The sequence below is a fragment of the Mus caroli genome, unplaced genomic scaffold, assembly GCF_978045245.1.
Source record: "Mus caroli unplaced genomic scaffold, Mus_caroli_1 scaffold_5, whole genome shotgun sequence".
Lineage (NCBI taxonomy): Eukaryota > Metazoa > Chordata > Mammalia > Rodentia > Muridae > Mus > Mus caroli.
Genome location: NW_028227260.1, coordinates 14795732 through 14814305, shown reverse-complemented (window position 1 = coordinate 14814305; position 18574 = coordinate 14795732). Strand labels below are relative to the sequence as shown.

Sequence of the window (18574 nt, the reverse complement as noted above, 5' to 3'; positions counted from 1 at the left end):
TCATATAAGCAGGGGGAGGGGAGATGGAATAGGGGGTTTGCAAAGGGGAAACCAGGAAAGGGGATAACATTTGAAATGTAAATAAATAAAATATCCAAATTTTTAAAAAATATATATCACACAGATGGTGCACAGAAAAAAGAAAAGCAATGTAGCAATATGCCTGAGTATAGCTTGAGGAAGAAAAACACTATATTAAATCAACATCCTTTCAAAGAGCCATCACCAAGTAAATTGTCTTTTAAATTATGGAAGTATACACATTTACTGAAATATTTCTGGATTTTAAATTTGTGTTAAATTTCAAATGTTCCAGATATTTCTTCTTTGGTTTCTTATTTTAAAAACGTCAACTCTGAAATATGTAAAAATCATCTCTGGGAGTTATACCTACACTAGGGGATGTTTAAAAACATGCTTTTGTGTACAAAATAAAGTATTAGAATTTTTAAAAAAAGAGAGAGGCAGAGATGTGTATGGCTACAATCACAAGAATATAGACTTCTGATTTAAAGTAGTGTTTGCCAGTAAGGTGCCCAGCGTGCTCTTGCATGTCCATGTCCCACTGATGACTGCTATCATCAGAAAGATTTCAAACCTTTGTCTAAAAAGAAGTGTTCCTAATTTTGGGGTCTCTCAGTTACAGAGTAGAATCTCGGGGGAAATGGTAAAGGTATGCTCTGGCCCTGCCCATTTGAGTTTCAGCTCCAGAAGAATATCTCCAACTCAAGGTGGACCCCCTCATTTATTTGTAGACAATATAGCTATTCAGAATTGCCCTGTTTATTTCTGTATTTTGCTGCATACCATCAGAGAATTTTTACCAAGTGTCTCTAGTATCACCTATTACTCTGCCATGGTCTATCACTCATGCATACCTTATAAGCATGCCCTTTGGGCCATTTGTGGAACATGCTGGCTTAGGAAGTAGATGTGTGCTTTACTACAGGAAAATATTTGCCTCAGGACATTTGCACACATCATGCACAAATGGAGAAGACACATGGACAATATGGGATTTTTTTTTTCTTTGCAACTTGAGGGCCCTTCTGCCAGCTGCTTCCCGTGGCTCCCCACTGCTCGACATTCTGCCATCTCCAATGATGGTTTATAGCAAAATTCACTAGGCAGAAAGCCATGTGGCTTTTACAGGCTGCAATTAGGAGTAAAACAAAGGCTGAATTACATGGCATTTGAAAATGCAGTTAGGGAAAGAATAAGTCAGATCTTATTTTTTGTTACCTCCTGGTGATGAAATCTATGTGTTCATCCAAAAGCATACACCCACCTCTGGGGTCATTTGGAAACAACAGCTCAGTCAATAAAAATAAATAAAAAAACTGTACAGTCAACGTCAAGCATGAAAATCCATTAAACAGTGAGGTTTTTTTTCTTCCATCCAAAGAAATCCTACCTTTTCTTGAGCTTTTCTTTTTGTCCCTGCATCCATCCATTCATTTTCTTTCTCCAGCATGTCAATGAAGGCCCAGCGAACACCCTCAATCAATTCTTCCATCTATAAGAAAATACCCAAAGAAGCAGTGTCAAAGCCAGAAACTTCAGCCAAGGTTTCCTTGACCTGAATCAGATTACAAGAAAATTACTTCAAGGTTCAAAATGGGGGGGGGGGGCAGTGTTTCTTTCAGTTCAATTTCATGCTCTGACATTATTTTGGGAGGGGGGGCTCTGTAAACAGATGATGCAAGGTGGTGACAGTAAACTCCCAAGAAGCTATCACTAACCAATCACATACTTGTATGTAGCTACTAAATAGCTCCATCCTCATCAAGGTAACAACCAAGTTCAATAATTTAATAAGAGCTGAGGAGTGTAGCTTAATGGAAAAGTGTAAGCCTAACAAGTGCAAGGCCCTGGGTTATATCCCTAGTTCCAACACACCACACTTGCACACACACACACACACACACACAGAGGGAGAGAGAGAGAGAGAGAGAGAGAGAGAGAGAGAGAGAGAGAGAGAGAGAGAGAGAGAGAGAGAGATTGAGAGACAGAGACAGAGAGAGTTTATTAGAACCAGAGAGTGCCAGGCAAAAGCACAGCCTATGATTTTTCAGATAGACATTGCCAAAAAAGCGAGCAACAATTGAAAGAGGTGTTGTTTAAAAAGAGAATCATGTTGGGATATACAGCACCTCAAAGGACATCATGCCAACATGAATCAGATTTATGTGAAGACCCCCAAATCTCTCTAAATTCAGGGCCAGTAGTGAAACCAAATGGTTAGTTATCATCTATTCCCTTCCTACTGCTCTCTCTCCTCCCTTGCAGCCTAGCAATGTCTTATTCAGATCTAGAATTCTGGGTACAGGCAGCATCTGTAGAATAGAAGTTTTCTGAAAGGCCTTTCCCCAGGCATTAAAGAATGAGATCACATCCATGTTAAGAATATATTTGCTTTGCTGACAACCTCTGCTGGGCCATAACAGGGATGAGGAGACTGGGGAAAGAGAGCTGTTGCTGCAAGGGCATGAGAAAACCCTGCTGTGTTTGGATACACACCTCAGAATCCTATTCACCTGCACATTGCCTTGACTGCCTTAATGGTATAGCCAAAAAGAAAAAGAAAAAAAAAAAAGAAATCAAACCCTGGTGACTGGTTCCAGGATTATCTTTACTTTTGAGATCATGAAGCTATAGGTCAATTGTTAATATTCTTTCCAAACACCCCCTCTGTTCTATAAGGAATTGTCAACATAAAACTCACTCAAAATAATTTCTCTCTGTTTAATAAGTTTTCAGTTATGTTTTCAGTTCAATAACAGTTGTAAGGGAACCAGAGCTGTAAATCAGTGGGCTAGGTTCCACCGTATGTAAATAAGAACAAACAGCAGATGGAAAAGGGGGAGCTTCACAGCTATTTCTTCCAATTTAGTAAAAACACTAAAAGAAAGAGAAAGCTCAAGTTGGGATCCAGGCATGACAAGAACATGAAATGATGGAAGAAAAATAATCCCGTTAAAGTAATTAAGTCATAATTGCCACTGTCGTGTGCATATTGGAATCTGAAGGGGGTGCTTTAAAAGTCCTGATATTAAAAGTGATTACAAATTAATAAATATATAATTTTCACGCCCAGGCATCAGGACAGCAGTGTCATTGGTCTAAAGTTCAGCCTAGGCAGTGGGAGTTTTAAAATCTCCATAGGTGAGTCCTGTGTACAGACAAGATTAAACCCCATGAGCATCTCAGGAAGCCACTTATTTTACAAATAAGGAAGTTAGAAGATGATGACCTGTGTAATCTCAGACAGCTAATGAAAGCCAGATCCAGGCTTTGACCACAAAACCTAGATGACAACTGTGAGTACAGAGCTTCTAGAAGTCAAAAAGATTCGAATCAGAAGAAAATGCCAAGGAAGTAGAATGTAACTAAGAGTCAGATGCAGAAGTGACCATATGGAAAGGTGAGAAAAATCAGGGAGATGAGCAGTTCCCAGGATCCAGGCAAGAACAATGCAGCAGATATGCTCGCATTCTCTAGGAGGGAAACAGAGAGAGAGAGAGAGAGAGAGAGAGAGAGAGAGAGAGAGAGAGAGAGAGAGAGAGAGAGAGAGCTGAACCATGGTGTGGTGAGGAGTGCATGGACTTCTAGACAACCAATTTATAGAGCCAGTAGAGGAGCTATGAAAGAAAGAGAGGAAAGGAGGAAGGGAAGGAAAGAGGGAGGGAGGGAGGGAGGGAGGGAGGGAGGGAGGGAGGGAGGGAGGGAGGGAGGGAGGGAGGGAGGGAGGAGACATAGGGATAACCCAACCCAGAGGGCTGAGGCTTGGGACTGTGCAATGTTTACGTTGATGTTTTTGTTGGCATTGCTGCTGCCAGGTATGTGAGCTCTCTGTGTTCCAATACCAATGGATGCATGAAGAAGGAGAAGACTGAAACTATGCCAAAGGCCATAAAAGGTTTCTGAGAGGACAGAGTGGGAGATGAGAGCCAAAGATTATATGGAAAGATTCATCTTAGGTATAAGGCAGGATTATGAGAGGAAGAAAGGACGAAATGTCATAAGAATCTCTGGAGTAGAGGGTGTGTAATCATAGCTTTTCTCGGTGAAATCTGGCCAAGATGCAAAACAAGGGTTTGTCTTTTAAAAAATCTATCCCTTCACACATGACCATATACATCCTGATAGGATGAGCACTCTGAGAGAAAGGGGCCTTTCATATATAACAAAAGAGAGAAATAAAAGGTTTCCTCTCTCTACCCTAGCCAGCATGCAGTCACTAAGGATGGGAAGCATCCAACAACTAAGCAGAGAGCTGATCTCCCCAAGGAAGTAAGCTGCATTAAAACTAAAATTTCATTATGTTTTAAACAATCAAAATGAGACAAAAATAAACACTGCCCAGGCCAAGAGGATCTCTGGCAATTAGGTTTGTTGTTGTTTTGCTGGTTTGTTTTGTTTTCTTGGTTTTTTAGATTCCTTCAATAAATTTTGAGGTCATTTATTGTCTTCAGTGGCATTTTAATGACATATACACTATTTGATAAGAATCAGGCTAAGCAGCTTGATTTCGTTTTTTCTTTTCTTTTTTTAAAATTAGATATTTTCTTTATTTACATTTCAAATGTTATCCCCTTTCATAGAAGCTGCCTTAGCCATTCCAAGGTATTGTAATGACTATCAAATGTATTAAAGGCTTAAGAATAGAATTTTCCATAGGTTTTTCAAGCTCTTTCTCTGCACCCTGCTGATTGGCATTCCAAGTGGAAATACACTGCAGCAAATGGATTTCGGCTCATTGTCTGAATGAAGAATGACAAATAGTTTACTCTTATGTGGCATTCCTTTCCCCCTCCCGCTTCTGTCTACCTTAAATCAATACTTTGATAACTCACTCTCTTTGTGGCTTTCATCAATGTCAAAATGTAAGCAAATCACTTCACTTCTTGCCACACTTGGTCCTTCTTTGTCCTTGAGAACCCCCCTCTTTCCCCCTCTCTTTCTTTTATGGATTTATTCTATAATATTTTCTGTGACATAGTACTGAACTACCATAACAGACTTTCAGACCAAGAGAAATCTTTGATTAATGCCACTGGTTGGCATGCCAATGCAAATGAGATAATGATTTTAGCATGTTGGAACCAGGAAGATAAATCTTAGAACACTTTTGATTTTTTTTTTTTTTTTTTGGGTTTTTTTTTTTTTTTAATATTTTTATTACATAATTTCCTCAATTACATTTCCAATACTATCCCAAAAGTCCCCCATAGCGCCCCCCACTTCCCTACCCACCCATTCCCATTCTTTTGGCCCTGGCATTCCCCTATATTGGGGCATATAAAGTTTGCAAGTCCAATGGGCCTCTCTTTCCATTGATGGCCGACTAGGCCATCTTTCGATACATATGCAGCTAGAGACAAGAGCTCCAGGGTTCCGGTTAGTACATCATGTTGTTCCAACAATAGGGTTGCAGATCCCTTTAGCTCCTTGGGTACTTTCTCTAGCTTCTCCATTGGGAGCCCTGTGATACATCCAATAGCTGACTGTGAACATCCACTCCTGTGTTTGCTAGGCCCCGGCATCGTCTCACAAGAGACAGCTATATTTGGGTCCTTTCAGCAAGATCTTGCTAGTGTATGCAATGGTGTCAGCGTTTAGAAGCTGATTATGGGACGGATCCCTGGATACAGCAGTCTCTAAATGGTCCATCCTTTCATCACAGCTACGAACTTTGTCTCTGTAGCTCCTTCCCTGGGTGTTTTGTTCCCAATTCTAAGAAGGTGCACAGTGTCCACACTTTGGTCTTCATTCTTCTTGAGTTTCATGCGTTTAGCAAATTGTATCTTATATCTTGGGTATCCTAAGTTTTGGGCTAATATCCACTTATCAATGAATACATATTGTGTGAGTTCTTTTGTGATTGTGTTACTTCACTCAAGATGATGCCCTCCAGGTCCATCCATTTGGCTAGGAATTTCATAAATTCATTCTTTTTAATAGCTGAGTAGTACTCCATTGTGTAAATGTACCATAATTTCTGTATCCATTCCTCTGTTGAGGGACATCTGGGTTCTTTCCAGCTTCTGGCTATTATAAATAGGGCTGCTATGAACATAGTGGAGCATGTGTCCTTTTTACCGGTTGGGACATCTTCTGGATATATGCCCAGGAGAGGTATTGCTGGATCCTCCGGTAGTACTATGTCCAATTTTCTGAGGAACCGCCAGACTGATTTCCAGAGTGGTTGTACAAGCTTGCAATCCCACCAACAATGGAGGAGTGTTCCTCTTTCTCCACATCCTCGCCAGCATCTGCTGTCACCTGAATTTTTGATCTTAGCCATTCTGACTGGTGTGAGGTGGAATCTCAGGGTTGTTTTGATTTGCATTTCCCTGATGATTAAGGATGTTGAACATTTTTTCAGGTGCTTCTCTGCCATTCGGTATTCCTCAGGTGAGAATTCTTTGTTCAGTTCTGAGCCCCATTTTTTAATGGGGTTATTTGACTTTCTGGAGTCCACCTTCTTGAGTTCTTTATATATATTGGATATTAGTCCCTTATCTGATTTAGGATAGGTGAAGATCCTTTCCCAATCTGTTGGTGGTTTTTTTGTCTTATTGATGGTGTCTTTAGCCTTGCAGAAGCTTTGTAGTTTCATGAGGTCCCACTTGTCAATTCTCGATCTTACAGCACAAGCCATTACTGTTCTATTCAGGAATTTTTCCCCTGTGCCCATATCTTCAAGGCTTTTCCCCACTTTCTCCTCTATAAGTTTCAGTGTCTCTGGTTTTATGTGAAGTTCCTTGATCCACTTAGACTTGACCTTAGTACAAGGAGATAGGAATGGATCGATTCGCATTCTTCTACATGTTAACAACCAGTTGTGCCAGCACCATTTGTTGAAAAGGCTGTCTTTCTTCCACTGGATGTTTTTAGCTCCCTTGTCGAAGATCAAGTGACCATAGGTGTGTGGGTTCATTTCTGGGTCTTCAATTCTATTCCATTGGTCTATTTGTCTGTCACTATACCAGTACCATGCAGTTTTTATCACAATTGCTCTGTAGTAGAGCTTTAGGTCCGGCATGGTGATTCCACCAGAGGTTCTTTTATCCTTGAGAAGAGTTTTTGCTATCCTAGGTTTTTTGTTATTCCAGATGAATTTGCAGATTGCACTTTCTAATTCGTTGAAGAATTGAGTTGGAATTTTGATGGGGATTGCATTGAATCTGTAGATTGCTTTTGGCAAGATAGCCATTTTTACAATGTTGATCCTGCCAATCCATGAGCATGGGAGATCTTTCCATCTTCTGAGATCTTCTAGAATTTCTTTCTTCAGAGACTTGAAGTTTTTATTATACAGATCTTTCACTTCCTTAGTTAGAGTCACGCCAAGATATTTTATATTATTTGTGACTATTGAGAAGGGTGTTGTTTCCCTAATTTCTTTCTCAGCCTGTTTATTCTTTGTGTAGAGAAAGGCCATTGATTTGTTTGAGTTAATTTTATATCCAGCTACTTCACCGAAGCTGTTTATCAGGCTTAGGAGTTCTCTGGTGGAATTTTTAGGGTCACTTATATATACTATCATATCATCTGCAAAAAGTGATATTTTGACTTCATCTTTTCCAATTTGTATCCCTTTGATCTCCTTTTGTTGTCGAATTGCTCTGGCTAGGACTTCAAGTACAATGTTGAATAGGTATGGAGAAAGTGGACAGCCTTGTCTAGTCCCTGATTTTAGAGGGATTGCTTCAAGCTTCTCACCATTTACTTTGATGTTGGCTACTGGTTTGCTGTAGATTGCTTTTATCATGTTTAGGTATGGGCCTTGAATTCCTGATCTTTCCAAGACTTTTATCATGAATGGTTGTTGGATCTTGTCAAATGCTTTTTCCGCATCTAAGGAGATGACCATGTGGTTTTTGTCTTTGAGTTTGTTTATATACTGGATTACGTTGATGGATTTCCGTATATTGAACCATCCCTGCATCCCTGGGATGAAACCTACTTGGTCAGGATGGATGATTGTTTTGATGTGTTCTTGGATTCGGTTAGCAAGAACTTTATTGAGGATTTTTGCATCAATATTCATAAGGGATATTGGCCTGAAGTTTTCTATCTTTGTTGGGTCTTTTTGTGGTTTAGGTATCAAAGTAATTGTGGCTTCATAGAATGAGTTGGGTAGAGTACCTTCTGTTTCTATTTTGTGGAATAGTTTGTGAAGAACTGGGATTAGATCTTCTTTGAAGGTCTGATAGAACTCTGCACTAAACCCATCTGGTCCTGGGCTTTTTTTAGTTGGGAGACTATTAATGACTGCTTCTATTTCTTTGGGGGATATAGGGCTGTTTAGATCATTAACCTGATCTTGATTCAACTTTGGTACCTGGTATCTGTCTAGGAACTTCTCCATTTCATCCAGGTTCTCCAGTTTTGTTGAGTATAGCCTTTGGTAGAAGGATCTGATGGTGTTTTGGATGTCTTCAGGATCTGTTGTTATGTCTCCTTTTTCATTTCTGATTTTGTTAATTAGGATGCTTTCCCTGTGCCCTCTAGTGAGTCTGGCTAAGTGTTTATCTATCTTGTTGATTTTCTCAAACAACCAGCTCCTTGATTGGTTGATTCTTTGAATAGTTTTTCTTGTTTCCACTTGGTTGATTTCACCCCTGAGTTTGATTATTTCCTGCCGTCTACTCCTCTTGGGTGAATTTGCTTCCTTTTGTTCTAGTGCTTTTAGGTGTGTTGTCAAGCTGCTAATGTGTGCTCTCTCTAGTTTCCTTTTGGAGGCACTCAGAGCTATGAGTTTTCCTCTTAAAAATGCTTTCATTGCGTCCCATAAGTTTGGGTATGTTGTGGCTTCATTTTCATTGAACTCTAAAAAGTCCTTAATTTCTTTCTTTATTCCTTCCTTGACCAAGGTATCATTGAGAAGAGTGTTGTTCAGTTTCCACGTGAAGGTTGGCTTTCTATTATGTATTTTGTTATTGAAGATCAGCCTTAGTCCATGGTGATCTGATAGGATGCATGGGACAATTTCAATATTTTTATATCTGTTGAGGCCTGTTTTGTGTCCAATTATGTGGTCAATTTTGGAGAAGGTACCATGAGGTGCTGAGAAGAAGGTATATCCTTTTGTTTTAGGATAGAATGTTCTGTAGATATCTGCCAGATCCATTTGATTCATAATTTCTCTTAGTTTCACTGTGTCCCTGTTTAGTTTCTGTTTCCATGATCTGTCCATTGGTGAAAGTGGTGTGTTGAAGTCTCCCACTATTATTGTATGAGGTGCAATGTGTGCTTTGAGATTTACTAAAGTTTCTTTAATGAATGTGGCTGCCTTTGTATTTGGAGCATAGATATTCAGGATTGATAGTTCCTCTTGGAGGATTTTACCTTTGATGAGTATGAAGTGTCCCTCCCTGTCTTTTTTAATGACTTTGGGTTGGAAGTCAATCTTATCAGATATTAGAATGGCTACTCCAGCTTGTTTCTTCATGCCATTTGCTTGGAGAATTGTTTTCCAGCCTTTCATTCTGAGGTAGTGTCTATCCTTTTCTCTGAGATGAGTTTCCTGTAAGCAGCAAAATGTTGGGTCTTGTTTGTGTAGCCAGTTTGTTAGTCTATGTCTTTTTATCGGGGAGTTAAGTCCATTGATATTAAGAGATATTAAGGAAAAGAAATTGGTGTTTCCTGTTATTTTTGATGTTAAAGTTGGCATTTTGTTCTTGTGGCTGTCTTCTTTTAGGTTTGTTGAGGGATTACCTTCTTGTTGTTTCTAGGGCGTGGTTCCTGTCCTTGTATTGGTTTTTTTCTGTTATTATCCTTTGAAGGGCTGGATTCGTGGAGAGATAATGTGTGAATTTGGTTTTGTCGTGGAATACTTTGGTTTCTCCATCTATGTTAATTGAGAGTTTGGCTGGGTATAGTAGCCTGGGCTGGAATTTGTGTTCTTTTAGTGTCTGTATAACATCTGTCCAGGATCTTCTGGCTTTCATAGTCTCTGGTGAAAAGTCTGGTGTAATTCTGATAGGCTTGCCTTTATATGTTACTTGGCCTTTTTCTCTTACTGCTTTTAGTATTCTTTCTTTATTTAGAGCATTTGTTGCTCTGATTATTATGTGTCGGGAGGTATTTCTTTTCTGGTCCAGTCTATTTGGAGTTCTGTAGGCTTCTTGTATGTTCATGGGCATCTCTTTCTTTAGATTTGGGAAGTTTTCTTCTATAATTTTGTTGAAGATGTTTGCTGGTCCTTTGAGTTGAAAATCTTCATTCTCATCCACTCCTATTATCCGTAGGTTTGGTCTTCTCATTATGTCCTGTATTTCTTGGATGTTTTGAGTTAGGATCTTTTTGCATTTTCCATTTTCCTTGATTGTTGTGCCGATGTTCTCTATGGAATCTTCTGCACCTGAGATTCTCTCTTCCATCTCTTGTATTCTGTTGCTGATGCTCGTATCTATGGTTCCAGATTTCTTTCCTAGGGTTTCTATCTCCAGTGTTGCCTCATTTTGGGTTTTCTTTATTGTGTCTACTTCCCTTTTTAGGTCTAGTATGGTTTTGTTCATTTCCATCATCTGTTTGGATGTGTTTTCCTGTTTTTCTGTAAGGACTTCTACCTGTTTGATTATGTTATCATGTTTTTCTTTAAGGATTTGTAACTCTTTAGCAGTGTTCTCCTGCAATTCTTTAAGGGATTTTTGTGCTTCCTCTTTATTGTCTTCTTCCTTTTTAGCAGTGTTCTCCTGCATTTCTTTAAGTGTGTTATTAACGTCCTTCTTGAAGTCCTCTATCATCATCAGGAGATATGCTTTTAAATCCGTGTCTAGCTTTTCCGGTGTGTTGGGGTGCCCTGGACTGGGTGAAGTGGGGGTGCTGGGTTCTGATGATGGTGAGTGGTCTTGGTTTCTCTTAGTAAGATTATTACGTTTACCTTTCGCCATCTGGTAATCTCTGGGGTTAGTTGTTATCGTTGTCACTATTTAAAGATTGGAGCAGAAGCTGTGTTCCACTCACCAGCAGTCTCTAAATCCTGCGGCGGGGGTCGTGGGTAGCTGACGGTACCCCAGTGCTGGTCCAGCCGGAAGAGGCCTGTGGTCCTACTCAGGCCGTTTTTCTGCTTCCCTAACTAATGCAGTCTCTGGTCCCGCGTGCAATTGGATTGGAGCAGAAGCTGTGTTCCACTCTCCAGAAGTCTTAAGATCCTGTGGCGGGTGTTGTGGGTAGCTGGTGAGTGTCAGCCGACCCTGCGCCCCAGCTGCCCCGGTGCTTTTCTGACCGGAAGAGGGTTGTGGCCCTATGTAGGCCGGATTTCTCTCTCCCCAACCAGAGCAGTCTCAGGTCCCGCGTGATTGGACTGGAGCAGAAGCTGTGTTCCACTCACCAGCAGTCCCAAAATCCTGCGGCGGGGGTCGTGGGTAGCTAGCGGGTGTCAGGCAACCCTGCGCTCCCGCTACCCTGGCGCTGATCCGGCCGGGTGAGGCCTGTGGCCCTACTCAGGCCAGTTTCTGCTTCCCTAACTAATGCAGTCTCAGGTCCCGCGCAATTGGATTGGAGCAGAAGCTGTGTTCCACTCACCAGCAGTCCCAAAATCCTGAGGCGGGGGTCGTGGGTAGCTGGCGGGTGTCAGGCAACCCTGCGCTCCCGCTACCCTGGCGCTGATCAAGCCAGATGAGGCCTGTGGTCCTACTCAGGCCGGTTTCTGCTTCCCTAACTAATGCAGTCTCAGGTCCCGCGCAATTGGATTGGAGCAGAAGCTGTGCTCCACTCACCAGAAGTCTTAAGATCCTGTGGCGGGTGTTGTGGGCAGTTGGCGAGTGTCAGCAGACCCTGCGCCCCAGTTGCTCAGGTGCTTTTCTGACCGGAAGAGGGTTGTGGCCCTATGTAGGCCGGATTTCTCTCTCCCCAACCAGAGCAGTCTCAGGTCCCGCGTGATTGGACTGGAGCAGAAGCTGTGCTCCACTCACCAGCAGTCCCAAAATCCTGCGGCGGGGGGTCGTGGGTAGCTGGCGGGTGTCAGGCAACCCTGCGCTCCCGCTACCCTGGCGCTGATCCGGCCGGGTGAGGCCTGTGGCCCTACTCAGGCCAGTTTCTGCTTCCCTAACTAATGCAGTCTCAGGTCCCGCGCAATTGGATTGGAGCAGAAGCTGTGTTCCACTCACCAGCAGTCCCAAAATCCTGAGGTGGGGGTCGTGGGTAGCTGGCGGGTGTCAGGCAACCCTGCGCTCCCGCTACCCTGGCGCTGATCAAGCCAGATGAGGCCTGTGGTCCTACTCAGGCCGGTTTCTGCTTCCCTAACTAATGCAGTCTCAGGTCCCGCGCAATTGGATTGGAGCAGAAGCTGTGCTCCACTCACCAGAAGTCTTAAGATCCTGTGGCGGGTGTTGTGGGCAGTTGGCGAGTGTCAGCAGACCCTGCGCCCCAGCTGCTCAGGTGCTTTTCTGACCGGAAGAGGGTTGTGGCCCTATGTAGGCCGGATTTCTCTCTCCCCAACCAGAGCAGTCTCAGGTCCCGCGTGATTGGACTGGAGCAGAAGCTGTGCTCCACTCACCAGCAGTCCCAAAATCCTGCGGCGGGGGGTCGTGGGTAGCTGGCGGGTGTCAGGCAACCCTGTGCTCCCGCTACCCTGGCGCTGATCCGGCCGGGTGAGGCCTGTGGCCCTACTCAGGCCAGTTTCTGCTTCCCTAACTAATGCAGTCTCAGGTCCCGCGCAATTGGATTGGAGCAGAAGCTGTGCTCCACTCACCAGAAGTCTTAAGATCCTGTGGCGGGTGTTGTGGGCAGTTGGCGAGTGTCCCACTTTTGATTTTTATCACTGGACAGAATCATACAATAACATTGCCTTTAGTCAAATTGTACACCCTGGGACAGCAAAAGCCTAACATAATTTTCAAATGAAGGGGGAAAGAGAAATAATATTTCTTCATCAAGCCCTGACCTAATGCCCCAAAAGCCATCACGTAGCATTAATGGAAATCACTTAAAGTAGGAGTCAGCAAGTTAAGTTATACACACAAAATGTTTATTTAGAGTCAGAGACCAAATTGTAACATACAAGAATTAACTAAAATATTACTGTGATAAATCTGCAACATTCAAGTTAAGGGGCCTCTAGGTAAAGCATTTGTTTGTTTCAGATTTTCTCAATCAACACTCAAAATACAGTTCATTTGATTGGTCTGTGGCAGTGGTTAGCTCTCTTTCTCAACAATGAGTATTTAAAAGTAGACTCTCTTCACTATTTTTTTTTTAGATTTTATTTATTTATTTATTCATTATATGTAAGTACACTGTCACTGTCTTCAGACACTCCAGAAGAGGGAGTCAGATTTCCTTACAGATGGTTGTGAGCCACCATGTGGTTGCTGGGATTTGAACTCTGGACCTTCGGAAGAGCAGTTCTTACCCACTGAGCCATCTCACCAGCCCGACTCTCTTCACTCTTTGCACCCCATGAATTGGATCATAATATCCTATATCAGACAATAGAAAGTTGCACATGGCCACCCCTGCGCCATCTTCAGCTCGATCTCGGTGGAGAGCCCCAAGGTCCCCAGAGGACTCTCCACACTGCAGGCACCCTAGCACACAAGGATCTTGAGATCACTGGTGAGTGGAACACAACATCAGTTCCAAAAAACTTGGTCTTATGCTAGCAGCAACAGAGTCAAAGGACAAAGGCAGACCCTAGCACATCCAGAATCATGCGATCACTGAAACCAGTCTATGCAGGAGAGCATGTGGGTGGCAGAAGCAACAGAGCTTCTTGGACAGGGTCCCTTCCGGCCTTCATACCCAGCCAGGAGACAGAGCTGAGACCCAAACCCCTGGACACCTTCCCTGCCAGAGGAGAGTCGGCCTCCAGGGAGGGCTCTGAGCCCAGGAATCAGGAGGTGAATCTTAGCTCCACACTTTTGTGCACCTTCCCTGCAAGAGGAGAGCTTGCCTGCAGAGTGTTCTGACCACTGGGACACAGGAGAGAGTTGGTCTCCCAGGAGTGCTGACAGAGGCTAAAGAATAACAGGAGAAACAATCTCCAGTCAGAGACAGCTAGAACATCTAACACCAGAGATTACCAGATGGCAAAAGGCAAAATAAAGAATCTTACTAACAGAAACCAAGACCACTCACCATCATCAGAACCCAGCACTCTGACCTCGGCCAGTCCTGGATACCCCCACACACCCAAAAAGCAAGATTTGGATCTAAAATCATATCTCATGATGATGGTAGAGGATTTTAAGAAGGACATTAATAACTCACTTAAAGAAATGCAGGAGAGCTGGGCGTGGTGGCACACGTCTTTAATCCAAGCACTCAGGAGGCAGAGGCAAGCGGATTTCTGAGTTTGAGGCCAACCTGGTCTACAAAGTGAGTTCCAAGACAGCCAGGACTATACAGAGAAACCCTGTCTCAAAAAACCAAAACACAAAAGAAAGAAAGAAAGAAAGAAAGAAAGAAAGAGAGAGAGAGAGAGAGAGAGAGAGAGAGAGAGAGAGAGAGAGAAAGAAAGAGAGAGAGAGAGAAAGAAAGAAAGAAAGAAAGAAAGAAAGAAAGAAAGAAAGAAAGAAAGAAAGAAAGCAAAGCAAAGCAAAGCAAAGCAAAGCAGGAGAACACTACTAAACAGGTAGAAGCCCTTAAAGAGGAAGCAAGAAAATCCCTCAAGGAATTACAGGAAAACACTCCAACACTCCTAAACATGTAGAAGACCATAAAGAGGAAACAAAAAAATCCTTTAAAGAATTACAGGAAAACACAACCAAACAGGTGAGGGAATTGAACAAAACCATCCAAGATCTAAAAAAAAAAAAAAAAAAAAAAAAAAAGGAAGTAGAAACAATGATGAAAACCCAAAGGGAAACAACTCTAGGAAAGAAATCAGGAACCATAGATACGAGCATCAGCAACAGAATACAAGAGATGAAAGAGAGAATCTCAGGTGCAGAAGATTCCATAGAAAACATGGACACAACAATCAAAGAAAATGCAAAATGCAAAAATATCTTAACCCCAAACATCCAGGAAATCCAGGACACAATGAGAAGACCAAACCTATGGATAATAGATATAGATGAGAATGAAGATTTTCAACTTAAAGATTTCAACTTAAAGATATTTATAAATATCTTCAACAAAATTATAGAAGAAAACTTCCCTAACCTAAAGAAAGAGATGCCCATGAACATACAAGAAGCCTACTGAACTCCAAATAGACTGGATCACAAAAGAAATTCTCTTGACACATAATAATCAAAACAACAAATGCACTAAATACAGATAGAATATTAAAAGCAGTAAGGGAAAAAGGTCAAGTAACATATAAAGGCAGACCTATTGGAATTACACCAGACTTCTCACCAGAGATAATGAAAGATCCTGGACAGATGTTATACAGACCCTAAGAGAACACAACTCTCAGTTACCATTGATAGAAAAACCAAAGCTTTCCATGACAAAAACAAATTCACACAATATCTTTCCACGAATCCAGCCCTTCAGAGGATAATAATGGGAAAACACCAACACAATGACAGAAACTAGGCACTAAAAAAACAAGAAAGTAACCCTTCAACAAACCTAAAAGAAGACAGCCACAGGAACAGAATCCCAACTTCAACAGCAAAAATAACAGAAAGCAACAATTACTTTTCTTTGATTTCTCTTAATATCAATGGACTCAATTCCCAAATAAAAAGAAATAGACTAACAGAATGGCTACATAAAGAGAACCCAACTTTCTGCTGCTTACAGGAAACCCACATCAGGGACAAAGATAGACACTAGCTCAGGGTAAGGGCTGGAAAACAATTTTCCAAGCAAATGGTTCAAAGAAACAAGCAGGAGTAGCCATTCTAATATCGAATAAAATTGACTTCCAACCCAAAGTTATCAAAAAAGACAAGGAGGGGCACTTCGTACTCATCAAAAGTAAAATCTTCCAAGATGAACTCTCAATTCTGAATATCTATGCTCCAAGTGCAAGGGCTTCCACATTCATTAAAGAAACTATACTAAAGCTCATAGCACACATTGCACCTCACACATTAATAGTGGGAGACTTCAACATCCCACTCTCATCAATAGACAGATCCTGGAAACAGAAACTAAACAGAGACACATTGAAACTAACAGAAGTTATGAAAGAAATGGATTTAACAGATACCTACAGAACATTCTATCCTAAAACAAAAGGATATACCTTCTTCTCAGCACCTCATGGTACCTTCTCCAAACTTGACCACATAATTGGTCACAAAACAAGCTTCAACAGATACAAAAATATTGAAATTGTCCCATACATCCTATCAGATCACCATGGACTAAGGCTGATCTTCAATAACAACATAAATAGCATAAAGGCAACACTCACATGGAAGCTGAAAAACACTCTACACAATGATACCTTGGTCAAGTAAGAAATATAGAAAGAAATTAAAGACTTTTTAGAGTTTAATGAAAATGAAGCCACAACATACCCAAACTTATGGTACACAATGAAGCATTCCTAAGAGGAAAACTCATAGCTCTGAGCACCTCCAAAAAGAAACTAGAGAAAGCACACACTAGCAGGTTGACAACACACCTAAAAGTTCTAGAACTAAAGGAAGCAAATTCACCCAAGAGGAGTAGATGGCAGGAAATAGTCAAACTGAGGGCTGAAATCAGCCAAGTAGAAACAAAAAAGAATTATTCAAAGAATCAACCAAACCAGAAGCTGGTTCTCTGAGAAAAATCAACAAGATAGATAAACCCTTAACCAGACCCACTAAAGAGCACAGGAACAGTAGACTAACAAAATCAGAAATGAAGCGGGAGATGTAACAGCAGAACCTGAGGAAATCCAAAGCATCATCAGATCCTACTACAAAAGTCTATACTCAAAAAACTGGAAAACCTGGATGAAGTGGACAATTTCTAGACAAATACCAGGTATCAAAGATAAATCAGGATCAGATTAATGACCTAAACAGTCCCATATCCCCCAAAGAAATAGAAGCAGTCATTAATAGTCTCCAAACCAAAAAAAAAGCCCAGGACAAGAAGGGTTTAGTGCAGAGTTCTATCAGACATTCAAAGAAGACCTAATTCCAACTCTTCTCAAACTATTCCACAAAATAGAAAAAGAAAGTACTCTACCCAATTCATGCTATGAAGCCACAATTACTCTGATACCTAAACCACATAAAGACCCAACGAAGATAGAGAACTTCAGACCAATTTCCCTTATGAATATCGATGCAAAAATACTCAATAAAATCCTCACAAACCGAATCCAAGAACACATCAAGACGATCATCCATCATGTTCAAATAGGCTTCATTCCGGGGATGTAGGGATGGTTTAATATACGGAAATCCATCAACATAATCCACTATATACACAAACTCAAAGAAAAAAAAACACAAGATCATCTCGTTAGATGCTGAGAAAGCATTTGACAAAATCCAACAGCCATTCATGATAAAAGTCTTGGAAAGATCAGGAATTCAAGGCCCATACCTAAACATAATAAAAGCAATATATAGCTGTGATGGTTTGTATATCCTTGGACCAGGGAGTGGCACCATCTGAAGGTGTGGCCTTGTTGGAATAGGTGTGACCTGGTTGGAATGGGTGTGTCACTATGGGTGTGGGTATAAGATCCTCACCCTAGTTGCCTGGAAGTCAGTCTTCCACTAGCAGCCTTTGGATGAAGACATAGAACTCTCAGCTCCTCCTGCGCCATGCCTGCCTGGATACTGCCATGCTCCCACCTTGATGATAATGGACTGAACCTCTGAACCTGTAAGCCAGCCCCAATTAAATGTTGTTTTTTTTTATAAGACTTGCCTTGGTCATAGTGTCTGTTCACAGCAGTAAAACCCTAACTAATACAGAAGTTGGTACCAGGAGTGGGGTATTGCTGTGATAGGCCTGACCATGCTTTTATTTGAAAGAATGTGGATTTTGGGACTTTGGATTTGGAAAGCAGTGGAATGCTTTAAATGGGGCTTAATGGGTCATCCTAGTAGGAATATGGAAGACTTTGTTGCTGGGATTGATTTGAATTGTGTTGACCTGGCCCAAGAGATTTCAAAGGAGAAGAATTTCAGAATGTGGCATAAAGACTGGTTTTGTGGTATTTTGTTGAAGAATGTGGCTACTTTTTGCCCTTGTCTGAAAAGTTTGCCTGAGGCTAAGGTAAAGAGACTTGGATTAATTGCATTGACAAAAGAAGTTTCAAAAAAGCCCGGCAGAGACTTTGTTCTCTGGTTAAGTCTTATGAAGAAAAGTTTGAACAAGCATAGCAAGCTTAGAAAGGAAAAATATAAAATATACGGTTTGAGTATTAAAGGAGTACCAGGAAGTGAAATAGAGCAAAATCTTGTGTTCTAGGAGATAAAGATTAAGGGAGTGGGACCTTGGGGCAAGATCCTACCCAGCTAAATTAGATCCAGGCATGGTGGTACACACCTTTAATCCCATGAGACAAGCATGCTGATCTCTACATTCAAGGTCAATCTACAGAGCAAGAACCAGGATAGCCAAGCTTAGGCAGTGAAGGATTTAGAAAACATAAAGCTAGTGATAATGTAATAATACAAGGGGATCATGTTCTAGTTCCTGTAAGCAG

The 18574-nt window shown here is 41.5% G+C and overlaps 1 protein-coding gene across 1 annotated transcript in view; it reads right to left on the bottom strand.

Annotated features, from left to right (window-relative positions):
- Window positions 1–18574, bottom strand: part of Phex (phosphate regulating endopeptidase X-linked) — a 300129-nt gene that overhangs the window by 183498 nt on the left and 98057 nt on the right. Inside the window, exon 12 of the mRNA XM_021152917.2 lies at window positions 1415–1516. Coding sequence (XP_021008576.1) covers window positions 1415–1516 — 102 coding nt within the window. The remainder of the gene's footprint in view (window positions 1–1414; window positions 1517–18574) is intronic.